The 27901-nt window shown below is 41.3% G+C and overlaps 1 protein-coding gene across 1 annotated transcript in view; it reads right to left on the reverse strand.

The window, feature by feature from the left end:
- The window catches only part of ppp2r5b (protein phosphatase 2, regulatory subunit B', beta), a 48560-nt gene extending 21392 nt beyond the window's left edge, over positions 1 to 27168 (reverse strand). Inside the window, exons 1-2 of the mRNA XM_033609751.2 lie at positions 25721 to 27168; positions 2094 to 2290 (exon numbers count right to left, since the gene is read on the reverse strand). Coding sequence (XP_033465642.1) covers positions 2094 to 2290; positions 25721 to 25913 — 390 coding nt within the window. The 5' untranslated portion in view covers positions 25914 to 27168. The remainder of the gene's footprint in view (positions 1 to 2093; positions 2291 to 25720) is intronic.
- Between the last annotated feature and the right edge of the window lie 733 nt (positions 27169 to 27901).

Raw genomic sequence — 27901 nt, forward strand, 5'->3', positions numbered from 1 at the left:
ATCATGCTGATATTTCAACATGATGCACGTCACAGAGTTGTGTCACTAAAAGCTCAATAACTCTCAGGATAGAGCCAGGATAAATAGCTGGTGTTTTTAAGAGCCCTACATTAAGGGGATAGTTTGGATTTTTGAAATGGGGTTGTGTAGAGTGTTTACCCATGGTCATTGTATTACATACAGTACATCTCAGTCAACACACCCCAAGTTTAAAGAATAAGGCTGGAGTCTAACATGGAAGCTGAGCAATGTACTTCTGTGAATGGGGGGGTCAGCAACAAACCGTATTTTAGCCAACTAAAAAAAAGTCCCATCTAAAACAGTCAATATCAGTTTAAGTATATGCTAAGGTGAGAATATTTTCACCGCTTTGTATTTCCATCAGACAGCATGTTTTGACAGAGAAGGTGTTAACATCTTCAGTTCCCCACTAATGCTCTTGTCATAGCCACCAGATTCCATTCACAAAAAACGTAATTTTACCTTTCTGAACATGGGAGCTGCTGGTCTACTGCTGCTTTGATCGGTTAGTTTGTGTTGTTGTGTGACTTTGGTGAATCAGAACTAACCATTTTATATGCAAAAGACACACAGACAAACCACCAGCAATGTTAAATCACTGTTTTTCTCAATGGAGTCTGGCTTTAAAGAGAGCTTTGTAATAGCTTAATTTTCCCAATGAAAATCACTGTCTGACATTAAGTTAAAGCAGTGACAGTATTCTAAATATAGTGTACACTTATACTATTATTGAATTTTTTTTTGGTGGGACTTTTTTCAAGTGGCTAAAAACGTTTTGTTGCTGACCCCTCCCCCACAGTAGATTGCTTAGTTTCCATGTGAGACTCCAAACTGGGGGCGTGCCGACTGACATCTACTGTATGTATTACACTGTCTATGGACAAGTATTTCATACAACCCCACTTCAAAAGATCTGAAATATCCCTTTAAAAGGACAATTACGTGGGTTTCTGTCAACTACATCAAGCAAATACAATCACTTCAGCTGTTATCGGCCATTTCTGAAGCTGTTCTCAGACTGTGTTTGAGAAGAACAACTGGTAAGCCATGCAACCTGGCTGCTTGCAAAGTCATGATTTATTCAACAAATGTATTTCCACTGGCCATTTAGTGCATAAACTACACTGCAAAAAGCAAATGTGGTAAATCCCAACACCCCAATTCAGCATTATCGTCTTCTCCATTCTTCCCTTCTCTCCATTTGTTTGCATTAGTAAAACTTCTCTCTGCAGGAGGATACAGGCTCATTTCACATTAATATATAAATCTTACTTGATTTAAAAAGGTCCAAATCGTTTGTGAGAGAACAACCATTAGACCAGAATTCCACAATATTTCTACGTTTGGGAAATATCATCTGGGGATTGTTGCTCTGTCCTTCCTTCGTTAATAAAAATTAAGCTTTTTTTTAACCTTGTGGCCACACATTAAAGCCTTTGCCCACTTTTCTTTCATCCCACCCTCTGTCCTATCAGCGTTTTCACATCCTCTGGGTATAGTGACTCTATAACATAAGCTATATCCTCTGCTCGCTTCACCTTCTGTCCTCAATCCCTCTTTCCTTTCCTCCTCTTTATATCCTCTGGGACCTTTGGTGCTTTGTGTTGGTGTCCACACTTTTTTCTACCACACTCCATCTTTCCTGTCCATCCCTCTCTTTCTCGCCATCTGTGCAGCCTATTGCTATTTAGCACCCTTTGCAAACAGTCTATCTCTCCCATCCTATCTATCTATCTATCCCTCTCCTCTCTCTCACCACCTTTGTTTATCGTCTCTGCTGGAAATCACACTGTCTACCTTCTCTTTCATCCATCTATTCATTCTTCTTTTATTATCTATTTTCTTGTGCAGTTTCCAGGTGTTGAAAAGATGAGGATTGATTCCATGTGGAAATATTGTTCTGGCTTTCTTTGTTCATCCACATTGACCATTGTTTGTCACTGTCTGTTCTCAAAAGTTCATTTTTTGACATTAAGATACTTAGCATTGTCTTTCATTTCTATCCTTTCATCAGTGCATCCTCTAGTCCATTATCTCCACCCCTAACCTCCACTCTCCTCCTCCTCTCCTACCATCTTTATAGCCTCTGGGTACAGAGGCTCTATGAGGACTCCTCTGCTAGTGGCCACGCTCTCCACCAGCTCATTGAGCGCCGCACGTTTGATCTCCTTCCCCTTCAGGTCGGCCACGCAGTCCAGGAAATCAAACAGCACGCAGCACTGCTGCAGCTTCTTACAGAACAGGTCATGTAACTCTGCCACCGGGGCGTCTGGATGATTGAGAGTTGGGAAGGAAGAAAGAGAGAGAAAGAAAAAGAGGTGTTTTAGACAAATAGGTTAAAGGACAAAAACGGCAATGCAGCTTGGCCAAATCCGATGGCGTTCCTGAAAGATGCTTTGTGCTTAGAGTGTTGTAGTATACAGAGATGTATTCTACAGGCTAGATCTTCTCTCAAAGGTAATGAGGGAAAGAGAGCAGACTATTACTCTACACATTTGTACACACCCACACACACAGGGACTTGCATCCATACACACACACACACACACACACACATGTCCACACACACCTTCCTCCAGAGGGCTGTGTTGTATCTCAGTCCTATTACCTGTCAGATTCGTTCTCCAGGCCTGTTCGTCACAATGAAACAACCTGCTGCCGGCCGTCAGATTAAAACCTTGTACCTCCAAAAAAAATTCACCACTTTTTTGCAGATGTAGAGAAAGTGGCTGATACCCATGGATTACTGAACACATGCAGTGAGTTTTAAATTGATTCCACGGGCCTGAGGGGGTGTGAAACTTAGCAGCTTGGCCTGTAAAGCATCATGCAAGAAGTAAAAAAATGAAGCAAACACCAAAGGAGAGAGCTACGGGCTTTGACAGCAGCCAAATGGGAATCCTTGGGTTTTTTCCTTGGTAACCAGATGATTGATGACTCAATAGCTAAATATAGCAGTGAAATATCCAAAGTTTAGATTCCTATATAAGTGAGATGTGTGTGAGGTTTGGTCTGAACAATAATATGCTGATTTACATTAAGATAAAGGATATGAAAATACACATAAGATCCTCTTTGCAAAGGCTTTTGAGAGATCTCAGCAGAATGTTGCAGACTGTATGTGTATATTTATGACATGATGCCAAACGAAATTTCGTTGTGTATTTTTGTACAATGACAATAAAGCTTCTTATCTTATCTTATCTTATCTGATATATGACCTATAATTGCTATGGAAAAAGGAGATGATCTGGAAAGACATCACAGACAGAGTTTAAAGCTTTGAATCCTTTTCCAGCCATTGTTTGTTTGATACACTACCTTACCTTGCCATGTATGACAGACCCTACAGGAACTCAGTGGACCTAACTGGTTCTATAATTTGATTTCTACATGTAACTAAACACGATGAGAACTGATGGGCAATCTTGGGTTGTAATCAATGTGGAGTAAAGGAGTGGTAAGTGGTGGCCATAGGCACTACAGGCTTAAGCTTGGCCACCAATTGGCCACCACACAGCCCATTCTGAGTCTGAATTAAGGGCCCCAACACACCAAGCCAAAAGTCGGACATAGGTCAACGCCTGGCTGTCAGTGAGCGTCTGTCTCCCTTGTTCTTGCTGTGTGTCCTGTATCCTTGGCACTAGTCAACCCTTGTTGGCTGTTTTTGGCCAACTGAGCGTGCTGAATCAGTGTTAGACCCAGAGGAGCTTGTCAGTGAGAGAAATCATTCTAACGAACCGCTAAAGTCAAGAGGGTGTGAAACTGAAACAAACTTGTTATATTAGGTCAGATTATTTTCAAGCCATTGAGCTCTTAAGCAGAAACAGTTCAGAATGGTTTGTGTTATTGTTCACTAGCGCACGGTAAATATAATTTGTTCCTTCAACATCAGGTTGTGTTGTTTATGTGCTAACTGGCTAACTAGCATCTTGAATCCATTCTGTCCGTTCCCCTTTAATTGTTTACTGTTTATTTGGATCCCTATTAGTTGTTATCAAGCCAAAAGCTACTCTTCCTGGTGTCCATGTGAAATGGCAGATACGAGCTGCCTGCTAGTAAGGAGAGTTATTTCCTCTTAGGCTGGTGCTGAACGTACGTCCTAGTTAGCCATTGGCTGTAGCCTTTGCAGTGTGCTCATGCGCAACATCTTGGCTGACACACAGATGATGTGAGGCAACACAACAGTCAGCCTTTGTTGCCGCTAGTTCTTTGATGTCACTTTGATGTTTTTAGGCCTTAAGACACAAACTCCTGTGCCACACCAAAGAGAAACTGGTCTTAGCCTGGCCACCATGATGCAAATTGTTTGCCTCCACTACTTGTTGCACTGAGTGCAATTCTTCTCTTTTTTTTCAAATTAGGTAGAGGTAGAATTCAAAAGTATAAGGACAAAGAAAAGCTCTGTAATAGAAAATTGTTTAATAACATAAATCTGTCACATTTAATGCAATCCAATACTAGAGCACAGCTAACTACACCCTAAAATGACCATGGAGTAAAATGACTATTGACTCCTGTCTAAGCAGTGTCAGCAAGAAATGTACTTTAGTCTTGAACAAATAATCTCTTTATGTCAGAAAAAAACAATGCAGCTTTACCAATGGCTGGGAAGCAGTCTAGACTGACTGTGCAGTTGGAAAGAGGATGATCCAAGACTCTCACAGACACACTCACTCACACACTCGCACACACACACGCACACACACACACAGCAGGAGCGGATTAGATTTAACCCTTCTTAACCCCCAGGTGGGAAACAGAGGAGGAGTAAGGGAGGGGGTGACTGGAGTTCTTCCAGCCCCAGACCCCCTCACCTCTTATGGGCACACCATGACCATCTGCTCCCTTTGGCAAAAAGCTACATGACAATAGACGAGAGCCGCCCTTTGCTTGATAAGTCAGGTACACACTCTTTTGAGATCACTGAAAGTGGCCTTTTACTCTATCAATTATGACCAACTGTGCCTTCCATAATTTGGATGGTGATGTGACAGAGTATCTGTATTTGAACAGGATTTATTTTAAGTCTAACACATAATGAAACTACTAAGTTGCTGTTTGATAAAGTCCCAGGTTGATGATATGGAAAAACTTTACTGTAAGATTATGATCCTAATTTTCTGACTTACAACTTTATCTATTTGGGGTTACATTTAGTTTAAACTCACAACAAGACTGTCTTCTATTGGGGAGAATATTCTCTAAACTTTGACTTGTCATATATGCAGACGATTATTTGTTGTTTGTGTTAAAAGGATCAGAAAACCAGGACTGACCCGCTTCTTGTTTTTTTTTTTTTTGTTTTTTGGGTTTTGTTTGGTTTGGTTTTTGACAATTCAACATGCATGACATAACCTGTAAAACTTTTTCTGTGACTTTTCTTTAGCCTTCCTTTCTGCCCATTTTACATCAGTGTTGCCATCTATGGGACTGCCCATCGAGCTGTACTGAGTGGTCAATTTGTTCTTGAATTGCAGCCATTTCTCAGTGACTGGACAAACGTGTGACAGACAAGATCACACAATTTTCTGACTATTTGTCACAAAAAACAAGTGTGAAAAGTTTTTGAGAGTGAACTATTTCTTCTGACTTTGCTTTGAGAAAGAATGTGAGTCTAAATCTGCGAGGCAACCACCTCTGTATTTGTGGCTCTTGGTTAGTTTGAGATAGCTGCAGCTTCAGTCCTTTTATCCACCTGGTCGCTCATCACTCTTGTACCATCCTTTCCTTCTTCTCTCCACCTCTCTGTTTTCCTTTCCTTCCCAATCTGCCCCTTCCTAACCTTTCCACCTCTTGCCTCCTTCTCTCCTGATTTCTCATGGCCCCCCTTTTGGCCGTCCACTCCCCCCTCCTGTTCCCCCTCTGTAGACACACTGTGAAGGTGAAATCTAATCCATTTTTAATGGAGAGTAATTGTATGAAGATGTGCCGTGCTGGGACTGAGAAAAAAGAACAGAGAGAGGTGAAAAGATGACGGGAAAGAAAAAAGCATGTATGTGTGTTTGGGACACAGAGAGTGGGAAAGGAGGTGAGAAAAAGAGAGGGAAGATGAAGAGACTTGGTGGGTCATGTGACAGCAAGTGTGGGAGAGAGCAAAGGAAAAAAATGACAGAGAAAAAAGAGTGTCGGAAGATGACAGGCACAGACAGAGCCACAGTACATATTTTAAGGCAAAGCAAATGGGCTAAAACTGGTCTTTGGTTGTCTGCGTTTGCTAAACTGGCCACCAGTATTACCTTGCTGTCTGTTATCACGTCTGGCACTGGCAGAAAATGCTCACATTTGAATGGATAACACAAACTCGGTGCACAATGAAGCAGTGGAGAAGCCAAACTGAGGTAATACTGAGGTGGATTTTAGTTTTCCTCATGGCTGTGCTATTATTAGGTCAATGCAGGTCGCTCCAGACCCATTCATTCAAATCAGCTTTTAATATCATGTCAGTGCAGTGATTAGAATATTAACTCAGATCTTAATCACAGCAAGTGAGTCATTTATGACTGAGCTATTTTCATGCTCCTGACAGTCCAAATTGGTGTGTTGAATGGGTAACAAGCTGTGGCTATAAAATCCAAAACATTAAATGCATGTAGTTAAATTTTACTACTTTATTTATTTCATCTTTATTAACTGAGAAAGTCCCCTGAGATTAAAACTCATATCGTCTACATGTCACATCATTACCAAAGTTACATTACCACAATTATAAAAGCATGTTAAAACAAACAGAAAAGCAATTACGCTCTACATTTATTTTTATATATAAAGAGCAGGCTATCTGTGCTAATACAAAGTGCTTCAAGCTTTGCGTTACTCTTCCTTTAATCCTTTGTTCTTCCTCATGTGACTGTGCAGATAAAGGAGCTTTTCAAAATGCACATGCACAAAGAATGATTAATTTCCCCTGCAGTCATTATCTGAAAACGTTACAGTTCTACTTTTTTCCTTTTTAAAGCTATACCAATCAATGTTTTTATATTAGCAATATATCTAATGACTGTGTAATGTGAAAGAGGTCGCTCGTAGTGGCAAACACACAGGGAATTATCACCAGACTCTGCTGCTCCTCTCAGCTTTACAGTGTTTGAGTGTTTTTCAACTTAAGAAAGTGATCACATGTCAGTGTCACGTTCACGGCTTGTGCCAATGCCCCCAAGAGTAAAAAAAAAAAAAAATACATATAACAACTTCTACTTTAATGTTTACCATGTTACTAATAGTAGACTTTCTTTAACAGAACATTTTAGGGCATTGATGGTTAACCACTTAGAATATTTTTGACCAGTTACCTATGTCGGTGTATAGGTTAACTTGCTACTCGTCAGTTTACTGCACTGCGCACATACCAGGTCTGGTGGGAGCTGCTCATTCGGTGATTAACACTGTGAAAACATTTTGCCTAACCTAGACTTTATCCCCATTTGCCCCAGTTAGTAAGCAGCTCAGTTTTGAACCACAAACCCCCTTTCACATCTTCAACTATGTTAGCTCTGTTAGCACAGTTGGCTTTGTCGGCACGGCTAGTGGTGTTAACATAATTAACAGTGCTACACGGGGGTCTGTGCTCAAAATGAAGTCGCTTACTCACTGGGGCCACCTGGGGGGGAGACTGGAGGGGGGCCATCATGTTTCCGCAGCAGTGCTGTCCCGTCACTGGGATGGCATTACCAACGGTAATTGCCAAATTTGAGTGGCACTGCTAGCTAGGTCCCACATGACTTGCGTGGTACATAGTGCTGAGCGGCCATGGCTAACGTTAGCTAACGAGTGGAGACTGTAGGGTAGGCAGTGTGCATTATGTTTCCATGAGTTAATGTGGCTAGCCGACTATCTGTGAGCGAAGCCAAATAAAAAATAAATAAAAGGCAAGACATTTACATCACATAACATTAAAACTGCACCACCTTCAAATGGACAGCACTTTGAAATGCAACGCTAAAGATCACACTGAGTCGATGGAGGGTCAGAGAAAAAGAGAAGGCCTCTTGTATTCACTTCATTTTGTATTTTGTGTTGTTTTGTTTTCTTAAAAATTAACCAGTGAGTTACCAGTAAATGTGTCAAGTTATCAAAAGCAAAATTAACCGAAACTGACATCCTTAGTAAATTTTAAGTGGAAGTCATTCATGGGAGATTACATTAGATTACACTGGAAAATAGTAATGTCTTCAATGAAGCAATTTGTTGTGTAGGTGTTGATTCTGATGAGGCGTTCTTAAAAGTGTACCAAAGGGTGGATCGCTCACTGAAGGCCAAATTAATAAAGGCTGTCTTAGCTGTCAGCAAAAGTCTGTCCCGAATGTCAAGTCATGTTTATTTGTAAAGCCAGATATCATGCACGTACAATGTCTCAACAGTTCATAAACCAGCCCTGTAGTTGTCTAAGAAGAGTAAAAAAAATCTTTGGTGCATGAGTAAAAAATAATGTGTGAAACCTCTGGAGAGGCAACATGATGAGAGATTCCCTCTCCACGGATGGCTGGAGGTACAATATAAGCCGTAGGTGGTAAAAAAGCAATTACATAAAATGAAGAGAAAGTTGTAATCATAGAAACAGTCCAATTGAGACATACTACGACAAGACCAATAATAAAAAAAAACCTGACATAAGTCCCAAAGCACTTCTTTACATACTGTATGCAGTCTATGGCTACGGGATCATTTTAAATTTTGCAGATACTGAGGACTGCTGTATGATGTTATTGGCCGATAAGGAAACATTAAATTTCCAGAAATCTAGTGGAGTGTAATGAGAAATGCTCTCCACTCCATTCTGCCTTGCTGTCTCTCCTTTCAGCGACATTCCCACTAAGCCCAGTCGCCAGAAGAACATGTTTGCACTGCACACTTCTGCAAATCAAAACTACATTACATTTGTAGGCTTCATACCTATATCAATGTTTTCAAAGTGACATAGTATAAAAGTTGATTTTGTTATTGGGAGGTAGAGGGGTTGATGGATGGTAAGACACACAGGCGAGACAGCTGCTAAGCTGCAGACCACTACACGACACGCATTGGTTTATTAGCAACACTTTGCAGAGTTTACACTGGCGTTTGAGCCACCAAACCTGTGTTTTTCACCGACCAGTCCCTGTTTTTCCAGCAGTTTTTGTGCCAAAATTAACCATAACCTAGTGTTTTTTGTGCCTAAAACTAATCCCATCTTCCCCACAGTGCTGAGAAACATAAAGTTTCAACATATCTGCCACAAAACAATGTACAAATCTAATATATCTGTGGTTTGCACAAAGGTACAATGCAATATTACACAAACATTTTTTTCTAGCCATTGGGTTGTCCCATTTCCCCAGGCCCCTGCATCTCTATTAATAAACTTTACTGCATAAGATAAACTATCTCAGATGAATTATAATTCATACACAGACCCAGTCAGCCCTAAGCCTATTGGTTCCTACAGAAGACATCTAAAGAATCTTTATAAACTGGTCACAAACATTAAGTTGTTTTTTTTTGTAAGTGTAAGTAATTTCCTAAAACAGCTGGGCACGGTAGTGTTTAGGAAACAATAACAGGAGTAAATAGAGCATTTGTTGGGGACTATTTTAGTGGCGGATTAATACACACTTGGCACACAAGTGAATATCTGCAGCAGCAGCACTGTGTGTGGGACAAAATAAACTACAGTGCTCATGTTCACTGTATCAAAGGAACATGTCACCCAGTGCAGCAATGTGGCTCATGGTGTGTATTCATTGTGTTTGGACAACAATGGAACAGAGTAAAAAGACAGATTTGGCAACACTTGTTCATTGCATCAATTCATTGTTGGTTTTGGTCTTTTCATCGGATCTGTCGACAAGTAGGAAATGAAGTCGTATCTCCAGACGTATTCTTTAAATACACTGAGGAAGAGGAGGCTGATGAAAAAAGATGACTTGAAACAATAGAGTGTGACGTAGAAAAGATGGTGAGTGCAAGAAGAGGGAGAGGGGTGAGTGGGTTTGGTGAAAGGAGCAGTAACATATAAGAATGAACAGTGCCAAGCGCCTTGCAACAGCATGAAAACACACATACACAGCTGCACAAATCTAAATATAGTCCTGCTGGAGAGAGACACTTAGAGGAGAGGAGAGGAGGAAGAATCTGGGGAGGAAACAGGGAGGGAGGAGAGGGGAGCAGTATAGGGTTAAAAGATGACATCATCCCCTTCGTCGTCCTCCTGCTTCTCTCTCATCTTTCCATCACTAGGGTACCTCCCTTCTTTTCCTCCCTCTCCTCACTCCCTCCATCTTTCCCTTCATCTACTCCACCCATCAGTCTCTGCGTGGCTTTATTTTTTTCCTCAAATGAGCGAGTACAGTTCTAGTCTTTAAATAACAGTTATTCTGTTTGGGGCTGAGTGCGTGTGTGTGTGTGTGTGTGTGTGTGTGTGTGTGTGTGTGTGTGTGTGTGTGTGTGTGTTTGTGTGAAAGAGAGAGAGACAGAAAGAGAGGAGGACAGCTTCTGTTTTAGCCACCATGCAAGCCGCACCTCTGTCATTAAGAACACGCACACACACACACACACACACATACACTCATGCTCAATTCACAGATAGTGACGCAGAGAGGAAGCAAGGATGGAGAGGGAGGGGGAGAAAGAGATAGAAGGGGATAGAGGCAGATAAAGAGAGAAAGCAAGGGAAAGACAGGTATAAATAGGAGAAGGGAGCATCAGCAGTTATCAGAAGTGAGACACCATACAGTGCAGAAGTCAGGGCAGTATAAATATCACCTTAAGGGGTTTAAGTGACGCTTTAAGTCCATCTCTAAGTAATCTAATCCTCCTTATAACACATCCACAAGACAACAAACTGTCTAGGAAACTTACAACACATTATCTTGCTTATAAACAGCCAGATTAGAAAGGAAAAATGAGGAGGGATGTTGTCCCATGTGATAGGCTACATCCCCCTCCTGTCACCTCTCTGAAGATTTTCAAGCAGACTGAAGAGTAAACAGCAATTTACCTGCTGAGAAAGAACAGGACAATTCATCCCACTGCTTTAAATTAGAGCAGGAAATACTTGGAAGTCGTCACTTGGTGATGGTACCGAGAATAGGTAATAAGACCGGCTGGGTATTAGCATTTAACGTGTAAATAGTGTTGTATGTGCAGTCTGTTAATGGTAATGAAGCCGGACCTGCTGACAGAAATCTGACATGTTTATGTTCTCTGCTGAGGACGTTATGTTTTATGCCTGTCCGTCTGTCTGTCAGCAGGAGATCTCACCAAAATATGAACAGATTTTCATTACATTTGGTGGACAGATTGGTCTTGGGCCAAGGAACAATTCAGTATATTTAAGTTTTTATTTGGATCTGGAATTTTTACTCAACTTACTAAAATAACAGAAATACAGACTGGTTTTCAAATTCTATGGTTCAAAAAAATATATCTCACCTGAAATGAAAATGATGGTGTTTTGTGTGTTCTGTTATTTTGAAAAGTTCATCCTCAAAGTGTTGCTCTTTGTGACAACCCCAGAGAATTATCACCAACTCTGCAGCCTCGACTCAACAGAGAATTTCAGCGTCTTCTAGCTCATTGTTTTGGTTTTACAGCTCACAGCTTTAATGTTTTGGTTCAGTCTCAGCACTCTCAGCTGCCTCCTTTCCAACTGCAGGACACTGTTTTCAGTGAAAATGCTCCAAAAACCCACTGTGTGCTACCTGCTTAGCACCAAATAGCAGAAGGACAAAGTGAGCAACAAGCTGGTAAACATAGTGGAGCATTTAAGCAGCTAAAGAGCCACATATTTGCCTCAGGAGTTAGTTGAGACCAAAAAAACAAGCTAAAATAAGCCTGGATATTGAGCTTACATTTGCTAGACGAACAGAAACACAACTCCAAATGAATCTAGTTGCCAAACTTTTAGCTAAAGTTAGCTGTAACAGGAGACTGCCATTGTTCTGATGGCCAAAAACGGACAACGGACCCAACTTCAATTTGCTGAAGAGGACTGTGAAATTCCATTGAAAGGTAGTGAGTGAAGACGCTTGTAAGTGGACCTTTAGTTTAAGCTAAATTAATTCACTTTTTCAACCACTTTGCGGCAGTGGAACTACCTTATATGGTTGTTCTCGGGTGCCTTGCCATTATTCCGAGAAATGTCCACCTGGACCGAAGCACACTTCTCTGTTAGCCCAAAAGGAAACATTCATTTCTCTGAAGTCCTGTTTCTCCAAAAATACACACTCCCTGCAGTTAGACAACCCAATCATCAGAAAAAATGATAGCATATTTCTATGAACCACCGATACATTACGTTTGTCAACAATGCTGTGGTGAAGGTGTGGTAAGTTGTAGGCACAAAAACCATTTGGTTATGGTTCGGAAAAGGCCGTGTTTTGGGTTAAAACACCCACATTCGGTGGCTAAAACACCATTAGGAAACTCAGCAAAGGGTGGGTGAAAACACCCAGGATCGGTGGTTCAAATGCCCCTGGGTCACTGAAACTAACTGCAGGGAGTGTGTGTTTTCAGAGAAACAAGACTTCGGAGCAATGGCCATTTGTTTTTGGGATAAGAGGCTGCTTTTGGTCCAATGGGACATTTTTCGGACTGATGGGGCTTTGGCACAATGGCATGGCACCTGAGAACAACCATATATGGTAGTTACATTGCGCCAAGACAATTAAAAGAATAGATTAATATAGCTTAAGCTAAAGGTCCACCTACTAGCTTCTTTACTCACTACCTTTCAACTGCATCTCTTCTTCCTTATTTTTCTTCTCGAGCAAACTGAAGTGGGGTCAGTTATCCTTAGTGAACTACCAATGACCATCTGCCATGTGATTACAAGTGGTCATATAGATGAACCAACTTTAATCACTCATGGAAACAGACTAAAGCACAACTATGAAAATCTGAGCATAAATCCAGACATAATTATAAGGACAGTCTCCAGAGTTTTATTCCAAATTAAGACGGCTACCTTCTGAAAAATACCAATGATTGAAGTGAAAGTCATTACTGATTAACAGTGAAAGTGACAGCTACTGTGTCTGAAGACCTTTGCTTCAAAACAGCATTGTAATTTAATGGCAGGGGATTTAAAAACATGGCAGAAAGTCTTTATGTGCTGCATTCAAGGGACGCAGAGACGGTAAAGTCCCATTCTCTCTTTAACAAAGGCACTGGGAGAAGGCTAAGTCATGGCAAAAGATTAAGTGGCGCGCTAAGCCCATCTTTAAATAATCCAATGATACTAATAATACACATTTCCACCACACAGCATAATGAACAGACTGTAGCTGGGTGTTACAGGCTGTGGTTTTTATCTGTATGCTCTGTTGCCTGTAATTTTTTTGTCGCTTGCTCTCCCTATAATTACCTGAATCACTATCAGTAAATATATTTCAATTAGCATCAATAAAACAAGACTATTTCACAGGTCCTTGGGCTATTGGGCCTCTTTTATCTAAGAGTCCAAAATCTCCTTGACCACAGAGTGACTTTCAGGAATTTTAGATGTTGGAATTCTCCTCTGAAGGTAATATTTGCTGTGCAAAATGTAAACACAAATTGGAGACAGTTAGTAAACAAATATGGGAGACAGTTATCCCAGCTGGAGACATCCTCCAACATTTGATTAGCAGCTTTGTAACCCTCACTTGTTGAATAATAATGTGTTGGTTTGCTGTACATGAGGCACGGTGCTTTCCACACTGCTGCAGAGAAAAAATAAATCTCACATTTTCTTGTCCTTGATTAAGTCTGGGCGTGATTTTAAAGGCATATTTTCTGCTTTCAGTATCTCTTTGCATCTAAAACAAATCTTCGTTCTCTTCGCTACTGATTCACAACATGTCACTTCTGCATGTCCAGTATTTGATTTTCTTTATTTACTTAGCTTTGCACTGCCTCAGAACCACAACGGCATATTTAATAGTGAACACCCACCAAGGTGAAACTACTGGTTATTCAATCAGAGCGCTTATTTGCTCAAGCATCTGCGTATTCCTTTAAGAATCAACCCTTTCCTCCATGACACAGCAGTGGTTGTGCTTATTGCATCGCCAGCCGTTTCATTACATCCTCTCCCCTGCAATATCCTCTGCCTTTCTTTTATTTTTTTATCTCGCCATCTCTCCTCCTCCCAATGTTCCTCCTCCACCTGTCAACTTAATGTTCAGTCATTTCCTCTTTCCTCATCCACTCCATTTCTTTCATCACCCCCCTCACTTTCTCCTCCACTCTCCCTCTTAATTGATCAGAGGCCGTCATAGAGCAAAAACTACTCCATGCCTACTGTAACCCAATACCAGGCCCATCCAGCTGGCCTCTGCCTTACCCACACACACACACACACACACACACACACACAGAGTCATCCAATCTCCCACATACAATCTGTGAGAGAAGGTGACTGTTTTACAGTAAACAGCACATTTAAAACAGAGCCTGCCATAAATTCATTATTATAATGTGGACAAACACACATGCTGGACAAGCAAAAAGGAAAACACATCCTCTCAAGTAAGTTAACGTGTGACCTAAATCATGAGACTGAGGCTATGTTACATGTTGCATAGGCTATTTGTCATTTTTGACAAGTACAGACTCACATCGTGGCCTGGAGAAACAACAGAAAGCACATCTAAACGGGGAAATACACCTGAAATACAATGGGCTGTTTGTCAGAGGCAGCTACTTGTGGCAATTTGTACCTAAAGAATGTCTGCAGTATTTCTCTGCTGCAACAAACAGTACACTACAATTGTTTCGCTTTTGACATATTTACGTTGCTCTAAGCAAGGACGCCTCAGTCTTAAAGCGAGACTGTGTCACTTTAAAAAGAAGAAATAATACACACTTCCTCTTACAAATGAAAAGTCTACTTTATTTGCTCAGTTCAAAACACTACGGTTTTGCTGCTACAGCTTTATTTGGTCTAATATGGCCAAAAACTTCTGCTGGCTTATATTAGCTAATGCTTGCAAACTTTAGGTACAGCAAATTTTGCTATATAATGGACATTTCTGGATCATTTTGTTGACTTCATTACTCTTCTCAGTTTGTGCTACTGTATATTATATTTTAACCCCCACCACTAGGTCATCCATGTTCCTCAGGTCCTATGTTCTTGATATAAACCAACATTGTAAGAGATTAATATGGCCCATCCTTAAAAGAAGAGACACTGAAGTTTCAAATTCAGTCAAAAACTGAACCGAAAACTGTCTTGTCTGCAAATTTGAGGACGTGGGGTTAAAGGAGTATAACGGCTTCTAGCTTTTAACGGCTTTGAGGGTGATTTCACCCAAGGAAACATACATTAAACATTTAACCTAGGAAAAAAACATTGCTGCAAACAAAAAATCATTTGAAAGGTTTTGTGTCATTAAGAGGATATTAAACTGGGGAACATAGAACCCTGGCAACATGATACGCTCCCTTTACCAATTTCCTATACACTTATGTCTGTGTTTCTTACATAAGTTTGCTTTAACCATCTGCCTACTGTAGCAGAACACAGTTAGCACTATTAATATTTCTCATTTCTCAGGCATTTTTTTCTAAAACTAAAGTCTGAACATATCAGAAAGTGGTGCAGCAAAATTAAGCCCTGCGTCTTCACAAAATATGCGGTTCTACAAGCTTGTGACATGACTGCAGGCACGGTTAGTTGGTGAACTAGTGTAGCTAGCTGCTAACTAGCCAGCCACAAAACTATCTCTCGGAGCTAACTAGATTGCTAAGTGTCAGTTGCTTGCTAGCTAATGAATTTAGCAAAAGCAGGTGCTTATAAGGACAATAAGTGAACACAGTTTATACAAGAGGCGTATTCGTATGTGCTCCGGTCTCAGACCATGCCTCTCTTGTAGAGTAGAGCACATTATATCGAAGTGGATGGCACATCATGGCTAATACGCTGCAACAGCTTCCTCCATTTTCAGCTCTACATTCCCTCATACATTTCAATGCTACATTTTTCTGTCTTAATGGTGGTGTGAACAATCCTTCACAGTGAAAGAGCAAAGTGAAAACATAATGGGATTCATTTTAAAATTCAAAGAAACTGCCTTATTCAATTAAATGACGGTTCAGGGAAGAATGTGTGAAGTTGCTAGACATCGGTGCAACCTTGGCTTTTTCACTTCAAACACAAGTTTTTACATTCAAAAGCTCACTTTACAGTATTTTGCACCTCTATAAGGCAGCATATCCTTCAAACGATGCTCCCTCATCACTCTGATATATTTCATGAGATAGTCTTTAAGATTTCATAACGGGCATGTCTGACGGCATGTTTTCCTTCTAATCCTTTCATTGTTAGCAGTGAAAATGGCCCATTTCTGAGTAGATTACGAAACACAAACGGCAGTTTATTTTTGTTCTTTCACAGACAGCAGTGGGAGCGTTTTAAATGCATTTCCTATCGTTCCATAGAAACAGAAGGCTTGCGAAAGCACACTCTGACCTGTTAAACAGCATCCAGTGGGATGATAAATGCAAAAAGATTGACTATTTGCTGGTCTGCATTAGGATCATTCTTTCTTATTTAAACGGAGGTTATGAGCACATAAGCAATAAGCGATACTTCACATTACTACTTTGTCTAAAATGTCTAACAACATTTAATTCTTCCAGTTATCTCACTCTGGTTCAACTCACCATCTGTTACTCTGTGCAACAAAGCTCGATTCAATTACATTGTCTGCAGTGCTCGTCTTAAATCTACAGGGTGTTTCATGGCTTTTAGAGCTGCTTTAATGCTAACGCCAACCAGCAGGATGGGTTTCGTGCAGGTACGGGAGATTTAACACTCTCTAAGCTCACACAACATCCTTTAGGGCCTTACTTAGTTATTTGAAGCCACTCATCAGCCCTCTGAAAAGCCACTTCTGCTGGCAGCCACCAATGGAACTGTCAAGGACAGAAAGTATGATGCATAGCTATTTTGTTGTATGGATATTTCTTTTGCATGGTTGAAACAGCAATTAGAAATGCTGGTGTTAGTTTGCACGCTGAAGGGTGTTTGCGTGAAACATCTATCAATTACTTGATGGGAGTGCTTTCCTATTAATGATTTTTCTGTTGAGCTGTTTTGAGGATTCAGCACCCAGATGAACATACCGGAGCCAAGCATGTTGATTCATTTTCAAAACAGCAATTAGGCCCTGCTGCTCTCCTGCTTTCACATTGGTGTGGGAGATAATAATAAACAACTAGGTATCAATTTTTGATGAGAAGAAATCCAACACCACAGTTGACTGTAAGAAACAGCTGTGGTAAAAAAATTGGACTATAATTTTTATTTTTATTTTTTTGCATCATCTGCTGCTGTTTTCAAGATCAGATGAAGCGCCTGACAAAATTTAGTTTTCTTTTAACTAGGACGACAAAACTAGAGCCTCCCGTGACACACAGTTTACAGGAATAGTTTTAGTATGATCATCTTGTGACTTCCAAATACAGATACATGTATGCTAATGCCCTCATTTTAAATTTAGAAAATGAGGCCCATTGTGGAGATGTCTTTTTTTTTTTTTTTTAATAAAACAGGCATACAGTGACCTTTTTAACTAGCTCTCTTATCATGTCATCTTAAGTCTATACTATATTACTGTGGTCACAAATGCAATGTGAGCCCAGTAGAACTGTTCAGTTGTGAATGTTGGCAAGATGTGCCGCTGGGCCAAGATGAGCAGAAAGTCTGTTTTGTGTGTTTTCTCTCTGAGCTCCTGCTGAGGTAGCTGCCGGCAGCAATGCTGTTCCTCAAGATCTCAAGATAGGCTAGAAAGTGTCCCATGATTACCCTGCATACATACATGCTTTACACAATCACAAAGACAGGCCTCAATAAATACTTGGTGCCTCTGTATGATTTTATCCATCACTCGGCTGAAAATAGAATCGCTAACCTACTGCAACCACAAATGTCAAACCCATTCCCAACCTACATCCCTTATCATGGTTATATGCTATACAGGTCAAATTTCTATTAGTAATTACATTTCTATGTACGATGATTATATTCCTGCCCAGTGGTGCACCCAGAAATTTTTTAATAGGGGTGGCTACTGACCTTGGGGTGGCACACCAAAACCAAAAGCCATACCTGAATTTCTGGGATTCGCTTATGCCATTGTAGCACTTTGGTTTCTTTTATTCCACAACAATCCTGTTTAAATATATTATGTGTCTGTATATACATGTGTTCGGTGATTCATTGTTCTTCAGATAGGCTGGTTATCGTTTTCTTTAAAAAGACAAAAATGCAGCTTTAATTTTAGTTAATACATTGATTCAAAGGAACAAAACATTTACTATGAACAAGCCTTCTCATGTTTAGGGGAGACTTCTCGGTACGCATAGAATCCATTTTCATTTACATATCTTGAGGTGAGAGCTCAAAGGACCCCTTTGAAAATGGCCATGGCAGCTGTTCCCTTGCAAAAATGTAACCTAACTTTGGAGCATTATTTAAAACCCGTTGCCAGAAACTATGAAGACATTGTTGGTACCATTGGATGCCTTAGGTTGTCCTGTTTAACAAAATACCACTACCTTTGCACAAGCTTAAACAATAGCCACTTTTATACTGCCTCTTAAAGGCATGGATTCCACAGCATTATGCTACCTTGCCATTCTGTTTAAAAGGTAGGCTACAATCGCGGAAAGGGGGGACAGAGTTGTCTCGCCTTTAGGCGGGCAGCGGAGGTAGTAACAGCGCCAAAACAACTTTTGTGTAAAAGGGACAGGCATAGACAAGACGAAAACTTTTGGCAACGTGTTATGTGTGTGACCCACTGCCGGAAGATTTAAAAAGCAGGTGGTAGCAATTAGCAGCTAACTCAAAGATGGCCAAAAATGTCTGCAAATTGGGAAATCAGTGAGGTCCAGGAGCTCCTTACCCTCTGAGCAAAGGGCAAGGTCAGCCGCCATATAACAGGGATTGTTATTTTTTTTAAGCCCTGACAACGAGTATGTAATATGTCACACTACAGGCTGATGCTGTTGTGTTACATGTCACGCTGGGCATGCCCAAAATCACACACTGGAGTGGCAAGATGCAGTCATTGTTTGCTTCTGTGTAAAAATGCAAAGGCAGCATAAAGAAGGGACTTTGTAACAGGCCTATGGTGCGATCTATGTGTAAAAAGAGCTAATGAGTGCACCACAGCCTCTTTCAGACAGTAATATCAGCCTCCAATTATTTTTGCCCGGGGGGGCAGTGGATGGAGCCAGCAACTGTATCAAGGGGGCCGTGCAGTGAATGTGTTTTTACTCATAGTGACGATGTTTCTATCTGCAGCAATGTAATTAAATTTCTACTTACTGTTTCTATACACAGCGATAGTGCTTCCACTATGACGTTATTAAGGTAACAATGTTACTACCTGTTGTTACATTTACATGTAATAATGTATTTCTGTCCTTGCTGATGACATGTTTCGTCCCTCAAGTGTATGCTTTTCACAGATACAGTCACACTGTGTAGAACACATTTTTACCTGGATGACTCATACTTACTGTCATCAAAATGCAAGCCTAGTGGTCTGGCTAAGCAGATCATATTGTGATTGCTGAAGTGCTTATATAACGTGTATTAACATGTGTTTTTCATCATACAGATAAGACTCGGATGTAATTTGCATTTTAACATAGAGTGTAGAGAGAGGGCAGCGGAGGAAGGAGGTGGAAAAGTCAACAAATTAACTACAGAAGGATTTGAAACTGAGCATATCTCAAGGTCAAAGGCAAGGAATAGTGCTGCCCTGTTGGTTGCAGGAACTTCCTCTATTGATAGACAGAGAGTGTTGGTTCAGTCTTTGTGTGTTTCAATTTTAAAAGATCATCCTGAACTGCTCTTGTACAAACTGTCTTTGGTGTGCTAACAAGGCATAAAAGTTTGTTGTAGATGTTGGGCAGGAATGTGACCTTAGTCTGGTTAGCCTGCCAGCGACAGCACAGCATCCGTGACTGGGAAGCCTGACTGGTGACTGTAGCCCCAGGGGAGAGCATCGCAGCTGGGGAGGAGCACTGAGCTAACAGCCTGTTCTCTGGTTAGACAGAGAGCTGCAGTGTAACTGAAGACACGGAGGACAATCGGGTGAAAGCCAAGGACCAACTCAATAATCAACTCTGATAAATCTGCAGCAAACATCTCATATGATAAGCTAAGAGACATAATCGATTTCACATCAATTTGGCAAATTCAAGCCACTATGATATCAAGGCTGACATCATGGGGGAACTTGTCAACACTATTTATTTTTTTAACAAAATATAACTTACTTGTTCTAAAGACAGCCAGTTAGCTCTACTGGGCTAGTTTCCAGAACCATTAACTCCCAGCATCATCTTTACTGGACACCATCATCAAGTATTTTATTATTATTTAATGTGATGATTAGTGTAGAGAGACCGGAAAGGAAAGCTTTCACTGTGTCTGAAAACATTTTTGCTTCTCATCTGGTGGTGGTTCTGTAACTGTGTGATAGCAGATATTAAATATTTTAATTTGCCTAGGTCCCAGAGAAACACTAAGTTTATCGAGCCCTGGTGCCTCGGTGTGACTTAATCGTCAGCTCATTTGGGGCCCTGTCTGAAAATCTTCAGCAGTGCTTACATTAAAGCTCCATTTAGACATTTAGAACATTTCTACAGTGGGAAAAAAAGAGAAACCACTTGAAATGGAGCGGCCGCTAATAGCGGTAAAGGCAGTGATCAATCTCTTGAGAATAAACAGCACAAATGCCAACTGAAAGACGAGGCAAGGTTGACTTTCACCAGATGATTGCTGTGTTTCTATTAAACAGACCTTGAAGCATCAACTCACCGTGAATTCTATGTGTGAAAGAAGTATATCCACTGGTTTAGACATTAAGTGTCTGCTGCAGTACAGTGCCCAACACTAGTCCAAGAACACAGTGTACAGAAAGAGGTGATATGCCTGTGCATGTGTTTGCTGCAGGCCTGTAGCCAAACATGAATACACTGTAGAAAGGATTATAGGGATCCTGTATCCTTCACCCTTCATCTGTGAATTCATAAGGTGCCTTGACCATCCCTGCTGCTCCTTTATTGGTCAGTTCAGTTCTCCAGCTGCATTTAGAAGAGGAATTGACCATTGAATTGTTTTTGTTTTTCCAAACTTCTATAAACCTGCCTAATGTACTCACAACGCAAAAATGCCTCCTGTTCTTTTTCTTCCTCTGATTACAAAACAGTAACTTTTGAAGGCTTACATGTTTCACACACTACTGATGACAGATCTGCAAAGATGCAAGCTGTGACTGCATTCTGATCAATCATAGCTACTGATAATGGGGAAATGAGTGTCTCGTAGATCAGGCAACAGCTAGATAACTATACTGAAATCTTTACATGACATCAAACCATGTAAATAACTTCCTATATTTTGCATAGTACGTTTTTCAGGTCCAAAAAAAGATGATGTTTTAGGACCTTTACACATCAAGCTGACAACCTAATTTTTGCGATGTGTCCGTCACCATTGGCACCAGTTGGCCCTCGTTTGCTTTTTTCAGCAAATCCAACATCTTGAATCTGCGTCGGAAACAGCACAAACGCAAATCAAACAACTAAAGTCAAGAGGTAATGAGATTTAAAAAACTTATTATTGAGGTAAGATTATTTCTTAACCACTGAGCTCTTCGGTAGGAACGGTTCATAATTGTTTGTGTTATTGTTCACTAGCACACGGCAAATATCATTCGTTCTATCAACATCAGTTTGTGTTGTTAATGTGCTAACTGGCTAACTAGTGTCTTGAATGTAATGCTACTGTTTTCCTTTTTGAATGATGAATACAGAATACTGAGAGTTATTTCCTCTCATGCAGTCACAGAATGTACATGTTGATTAGCCCTCGACTGTAGTGTGTAGCGGTGCTCAAGTGCAACTTCTTGGCCAAGACACAGACAACGTGAGGCAGTGCAACAGTTGGTCTTCATCACCATAACTTCTTCCATGTTGGTTTGGCTAGTTCTGTTTACAAAACAGTAACTTTTAAAGGCTGATATGTTTCACACAGTACTGATGACAAATCTGCAAGATGCAAGCTGTAACTGCATTGCATTCTGATCGACTGAGGCTAGGAATCAGTATGTCTGCCTCCTCCTGCTTTGACTGTTAAGATTGGTCCCAAATATTGAGGCTCCTGCTCACTCTGAGACTTAGATCTTAAACTCTATGATCACTGTTGGCAATTTCAGGCATTGCCTTCAGTCAAACCATTGTAGGTGAGCATCAAACAATGAAATGACCCATAAGAGGCAATGCTCATCACTAGAAGCTGTTTCTGGACAGTGTTTCAGGGTGGATTTTACCTTTAATGGCACTTGTTAGCTTTTTCTGTTCACATCTTCTTCATTGTTATGCGCCATGTCTTTCTGTGTATTTTATGTTTTATACTATGCCTGAAACTGCAGAATGAAGCTTTGCACAGGGCATGAAGTGAAAGAGATGTGCCATTGTTAGCAGGAGGAGTAGTTCGAATTAACAATGGGAAAGTGATCCCTTGAGGGCAAAACACCCACAAGTCTGTCTACACTTGGCCTACATACTGCCCGTTACAGACTTCCCCACACCAGGCTTTTCTCCTGCGCTGGTGCTGCAGGATCTTACTATCAGTTCCTCCTGGGGATCCAGAAACAGTGCCGCAGCGGTGCAGCAGCCATGTGATAACTGGGACTTCTGTCTATGAAGGCTTCCAGCACATATGCACAGAGAGCTCTGAACGGAAGGTGCTGCAAAGATGCTATGAAAACCCTCCATCATCATGCTGCGCACGTCCTTGACTCACGGGCCTGAGAGGAAGTTGAAGCTGGTGAAATGAGGTGTAAAAACATACACACAGCTGCACGCACCTCATACACTGTCTAAAAGCAGAGAGGTCTTCTCTTCATAAAAGGGTTGATGGGAAGAGATTGAAGGCTACATGAAACGGGGGTAACCTTATAAAAAGGGGTCAGAGGCATGAGAACTTACAATGTGCCCCTGTACTGCACACACAGGTTACAAAGAAAGATACAGAAGGTGAGGAAGAGGCACAGATAAATGGATAGAGATGCTTGAGAAAGCATATATAGAAAAGAGGAATGTGAAAAGATAGGTCTTGTTTACTGTGTGGAAAGAAAAGGTAAAAAACATTGATTTGGACCTCTCTCTCTAACACGACAAGTAAATATCTCTTAGGGGTTAAAGCAACTGTGTGGTAAATGCTAAATGATTCCACGCTGAGCTTAAGTTTGCTAACATCAGCTAACATTAGCAGCTGAAAGCTACTAGTCATACCAGGTAAGGCTGTAGCACCTTGTTTGTTTTTTGATTTATCAATTCATCATTTAGTGTTTAATTCATCTCTGTAAACAGATATCTGTATATGTATGCAAAATCTGTAGGCAATGGGAAGAGATTTTGGTATCGAAGGCATTCTGGTTTCCAATTGTTGTCTCAACAAGTACGAGAAGTAACAGCCAATCACATTTGAGCAACTAGAGTCCATGTGGAGAGAAAACAGTGGTGATCCTTGAGCCTAGGATCTAGACTCTTGGAGGGCCCCAAGGAAAGAAGCCCATCGAGGCCCCCAAACAGTCCCTGGTGTTGTTTTTCCTCCTTGTTTCATTTCTGGTATGCTTGTTTCACTGTGCTGACTTTAACACCGAACATGACAGTTGCAGGTAAATGGCTGACTGTCCTTACTAATGATATTCAGCTGTCAACTGGTAGCCATAAAGAGTACCGTATAGTTACTCTTTATGAGAGGTTTAAGGGGATTTTATAATTGCAAAATCTGCCAATTTAAGGGGCACCCTTCTTCCAAAACTATCTGGGGGACCCAAAACATTTGCCTGGTTTGCCTCTTGACTATGCTCCCCTAAGACCAAAAGAGGCGGAAATGCCAAAATACAATCTCAGAACCTATCGGCTATCGTCTGAAAGTTTAGGGCTTTATTAGCTTTTTTAAATATATTTATCTGCAGTCATATGCAGATATCTTTTTATAGAGATTAGCTGAAATGACTGCCGCACGAAAGAGGAGGTCTTGGCCCGGATGTTCGCTTGCTACACCTGAACCCCCAAAATATTAACATCTGTCCCCAGAGGCTTATTGTCATCAGACTGATAGCCAATTGGTTCTGTGTTTGGTGTATAACAGGTCTGAAAAGGGTGGAAATTGTTCAACGCAAGTGCGCAGAGTCCAAGGTGACAGGTTAAAATGTCTTGTTTTGTTGCTCAACCATCCAAAAACCCTAAGCTATTCAATTAAAAACTTTATTAAACAGGAACAACTTCACATCTGTGTTTGACATTTTTACTAATTAAATAGCTCTAAATACTAATGTCTGTGGGCTGAGCAGGTGCATCTGTAGGAAAGTACCACAGTATATCTGAAAATGAAAGCCAGTGGGTTCCATGTCTTTACAGCCTTGTGCCTTCATTCTGAGAGAGGATGCTGAACAAGCTCACATAGATCAAAGTGGTCTCTGTGTAGTAACAGCAGCTCTGGGATTAGAGCTATGGCAACAACAGACCTGCAAATAGTGCAGCTTTGACTGCTTTTATCATGGATGTCAAGATCTTTACTTAGCCACAGTGTGTACTAGTATGTTTGGTACTGGATATAGTTTTGTTTGAGGTTTAATGAGGCAATTAAGGCAGCAGTGGTCTGTCAAGGAGAGAGGCCTCATAATGGGGAGATGCTTCTACCATTTCCCCATCAACAAATAAAGGAGACAAGTTGATATTGTGTTTTAATGAGTGTGTAAGTGGTCCACATTAAGCGCAGTGACTCTGCACACATGGATTTGAACTTGAGCGTTTGGGCAAACTCGTCCTTTGCCACAGTTGAAGGCATGTAGCAAGTTTCATTGACAATAATACTGCAAATTTGTGATCAAGTTGACGATTGTTGCTAAAATTGAGGATGACGGGAAGGAAAATTTGCAATTTCTTACTAATCTGATCCTACAGTGTCATTTTTTAGCTATATACCCTTTGATCTTCACCTGCTTTAGCAATAGTCAAATTGAGATATCAACTAAATGAATAGACCTGAAACTTCTCAATCAATCAATTAGTCGAGTGACAGAAACCATTAAAATACCAAATGTTCACTGATTTTAGCATCGCCAAGGTATGGATAAGTGGCTTTTCTCTGTTTTAAATCATCTTAAACTTAATTTCTGCAGGTTCTGGACTATTTTTCAGACAAAACAAGATATCTGAAGACGTCACCTTGGACTTGGGGAAACTAGGATGGACATCTTTCACTCTTTTCTGTAATTTAATTGACAAAATGATTAATTATTCATGAAAATAACTGATAGCTGCAGTCCTAAAACCAATCATTCCAACAACCAGCCTTTACAAGAATCCAAAACCAGACTGGCTCCTATCAGACAATAAATCAAAGCCATTGCTATCACCTCTGTCAGTTAGGAAGGACAAGGACAGAGAGGACAATATGTATCACTGGATACCTATCAGTAGAAAATACAATACATCAATAGCTCTTCTCCACAGTTCTGATCAATGGTTGGCTTATGTAAAGTCAGGTGATGGCATTCATTATCATCTAGAAGTGTTTAAACAACAAGGAATAAATGCATAAAGTGAAAGCAGAGACTTTATGGTGACCTTGTTGGACTCTTCATCCCTATGGCAGGCCTATCACTATGATATATTGACCCATGGCAGTGAAGCAGTGTCTCACCTTTGAGCAGGGGCAGTGGGGTGAGCTCCACCTGGGAGCTCTGGTAGCGGAACTGGGACGAGCTGTGGGACCTCCTCTGCCGGGCTCTGCGCATCGACCTCCGCGGGAAGCCGTCCACCTTCTCCGCGGACGGCACCGAGAAGCTGGTGGTCGGCGAAGACGGGCTGGACGGAGGCAGCTTGGTCGTCTCCATGATGGCTGTAGATGGCGGTGGTGGTGGTGGTGATGCGGTGGTGGTGTTGTTGCGTGCGTGCTTTGCGCGTGTGAGTGCGTAAAGAGACTGTATGGGTGAATGGAGGAGAGGATGGAGGTAAGGATGGAGGAGTGGGTGGCTTTCTGAATCACAGATGGATTATCAATTGATCAGAATGAATAGACGCTCCGGGGAGGTGGAGGAAGAGGAGGGAGGAGGAGGAGAGGGGGGGAGAGATAAAGGGGGGAGAAGGTGCAGAGGCGGAGGAGAGGTGAGGAGAGATATTTTCTGGATGTCCAGTCCCGTGCTGTGCGCCTCGCTGTCTCTATCAGAGCCGGACAGGAAATGGCAGCAGCATCAGCAGCATCCCTGATTCTTCAGTTTTTCACGCACAGATGAAAAATGGCATGTGTATCATCCCAGTGGAGGAGTAGCCTGTGCAGCTACCAGATGATGCTCAGACAGGCGCGTCTCCTCACACATACACACACGCCTCTCTGCTGCTGTATTGGCGTCACACACAGACTAAGTCATCGGCCTAAATTTGGATATTTATTTCTATAATTGATCACAAAGCTCCTTATGTAAAGAAATCACTGTAATCAAGCACCGATTAACCTCCTCCTGTTTATCCAGCTCAAAAACAAACAAACGGACCCCAGGTCAGTTTATAGCTTATTCTCCTCGATGATGCTCCTTATCAATAAAATCAGTGATCGGTCCTGGCGGTGGATGATGATATCATAAAATCATCAATCTGGGCCCACCTCGGCTGCCGCATCACTGTTGTCCTTCTCGCTCGTTTTTAACGGATCCTTTTTCGACCGTTCAAACGGCCGCACCTGCTTGTTTTTATTTATTTATTTATTTTCTCTCGGATGTGGGTAATGTTGTTCTCGTCGCGGTTTGTACCCCTCCACACAACCTCCACCTCCTGCCGTCCTCCAACCGTATCAGGGCGGGGAAACAAGCGCTCCCTCACCGCGCCGACATGTGCAGGTCCTCCGCCAGCGGCCGATGCAACACCGAGCCCCGCTGCCGCGCTCCGTCTCTGCCTCCGCGGTGAGAGAAAAACGAAAAGAGGCAAAAGCACAACAGAAAGCAGCCGCTCCTCCTGCAAGCCTGGAGTGAAAAGACCGAAGAAGGCCCGTGTTATACAATAGCACCCCGTCTATGTCTGTCAGACTGACGCGTTTTGCTCCTGTCCCCCTTCTCGGTTCCCGTTATCCGGTCGTCCTACAGCGCCTCAGCGAGCTGCGTCAAGGAGCACGCAGTGAGTCGGGAATACACAGGAAATCAGGCAACGCGACTTTCAAAATAAAATACAAGAGAGCGAAAATAAAAGTGTGCTGGTGTTAACATAAACAGACGTACTGCCAGAGTGACCTGGGGCAAAGATTAGATACTGGGTCCAAAATAACCCCTCCATCCTTATTGTGTATTATTTATTATTTATTGTCATTGCATTACAAGTCTCAAGCAACCCTCAAGTCTTTGCACCTATAGGTCATAGGTTATTTTTTGTAGACTAGCCTACAGCATAGTTTTGTATATGCAAGTGAAGTTATCTTTGGTATAATTTTTCCAACAGTAACGTAATGTTAGTTCTTCATGGTTCTCTCCTGCAAGTTTGTTGGATGTTGTAGGATTGGTTTGAACAAAGTGGATCTGGGGATTTAAACGTTGACTTGCTGGGACTGAACAGCGCTAACGTTAATTGATTCAGAAAAAATGAAGGGAAATTAATTAATTCGTGGCACACTTTTTAAGAAACATTCTTTTTAATCAGTGGGCTTGGGGGAAGGTATCAAGTATTTTCAAGTCAAAAGGCTCAAGTCCAAGAGAAGTCACCAGTCATTGGTGTTAAAGTCCAAGTCCAGTTGTAAATCTTTTTTGATTTTGTCAAGTCAAGTCCAAAGTCATTAAATTTGTGACTTGGGTTTGACTCGAGTCCAAGTCATGGGACCAAAGTCCACACCTCTACTATG

Source organism: Epinephelus lanceolatus, chromosome 22 (genome assembly GCF_041903045.1).
Source record: "Epinephelus lanceolatus isolate andai-2023 chromosome 22, ASM4190304v1, whole genome shotgun sequence".
Taxonomy (NCBI): Eukaryota; Metazoa; Chordata; class Actinopteri; order Perciformes; family Serranidae; genus Epinephelus; species Epinephelus lanceolatus.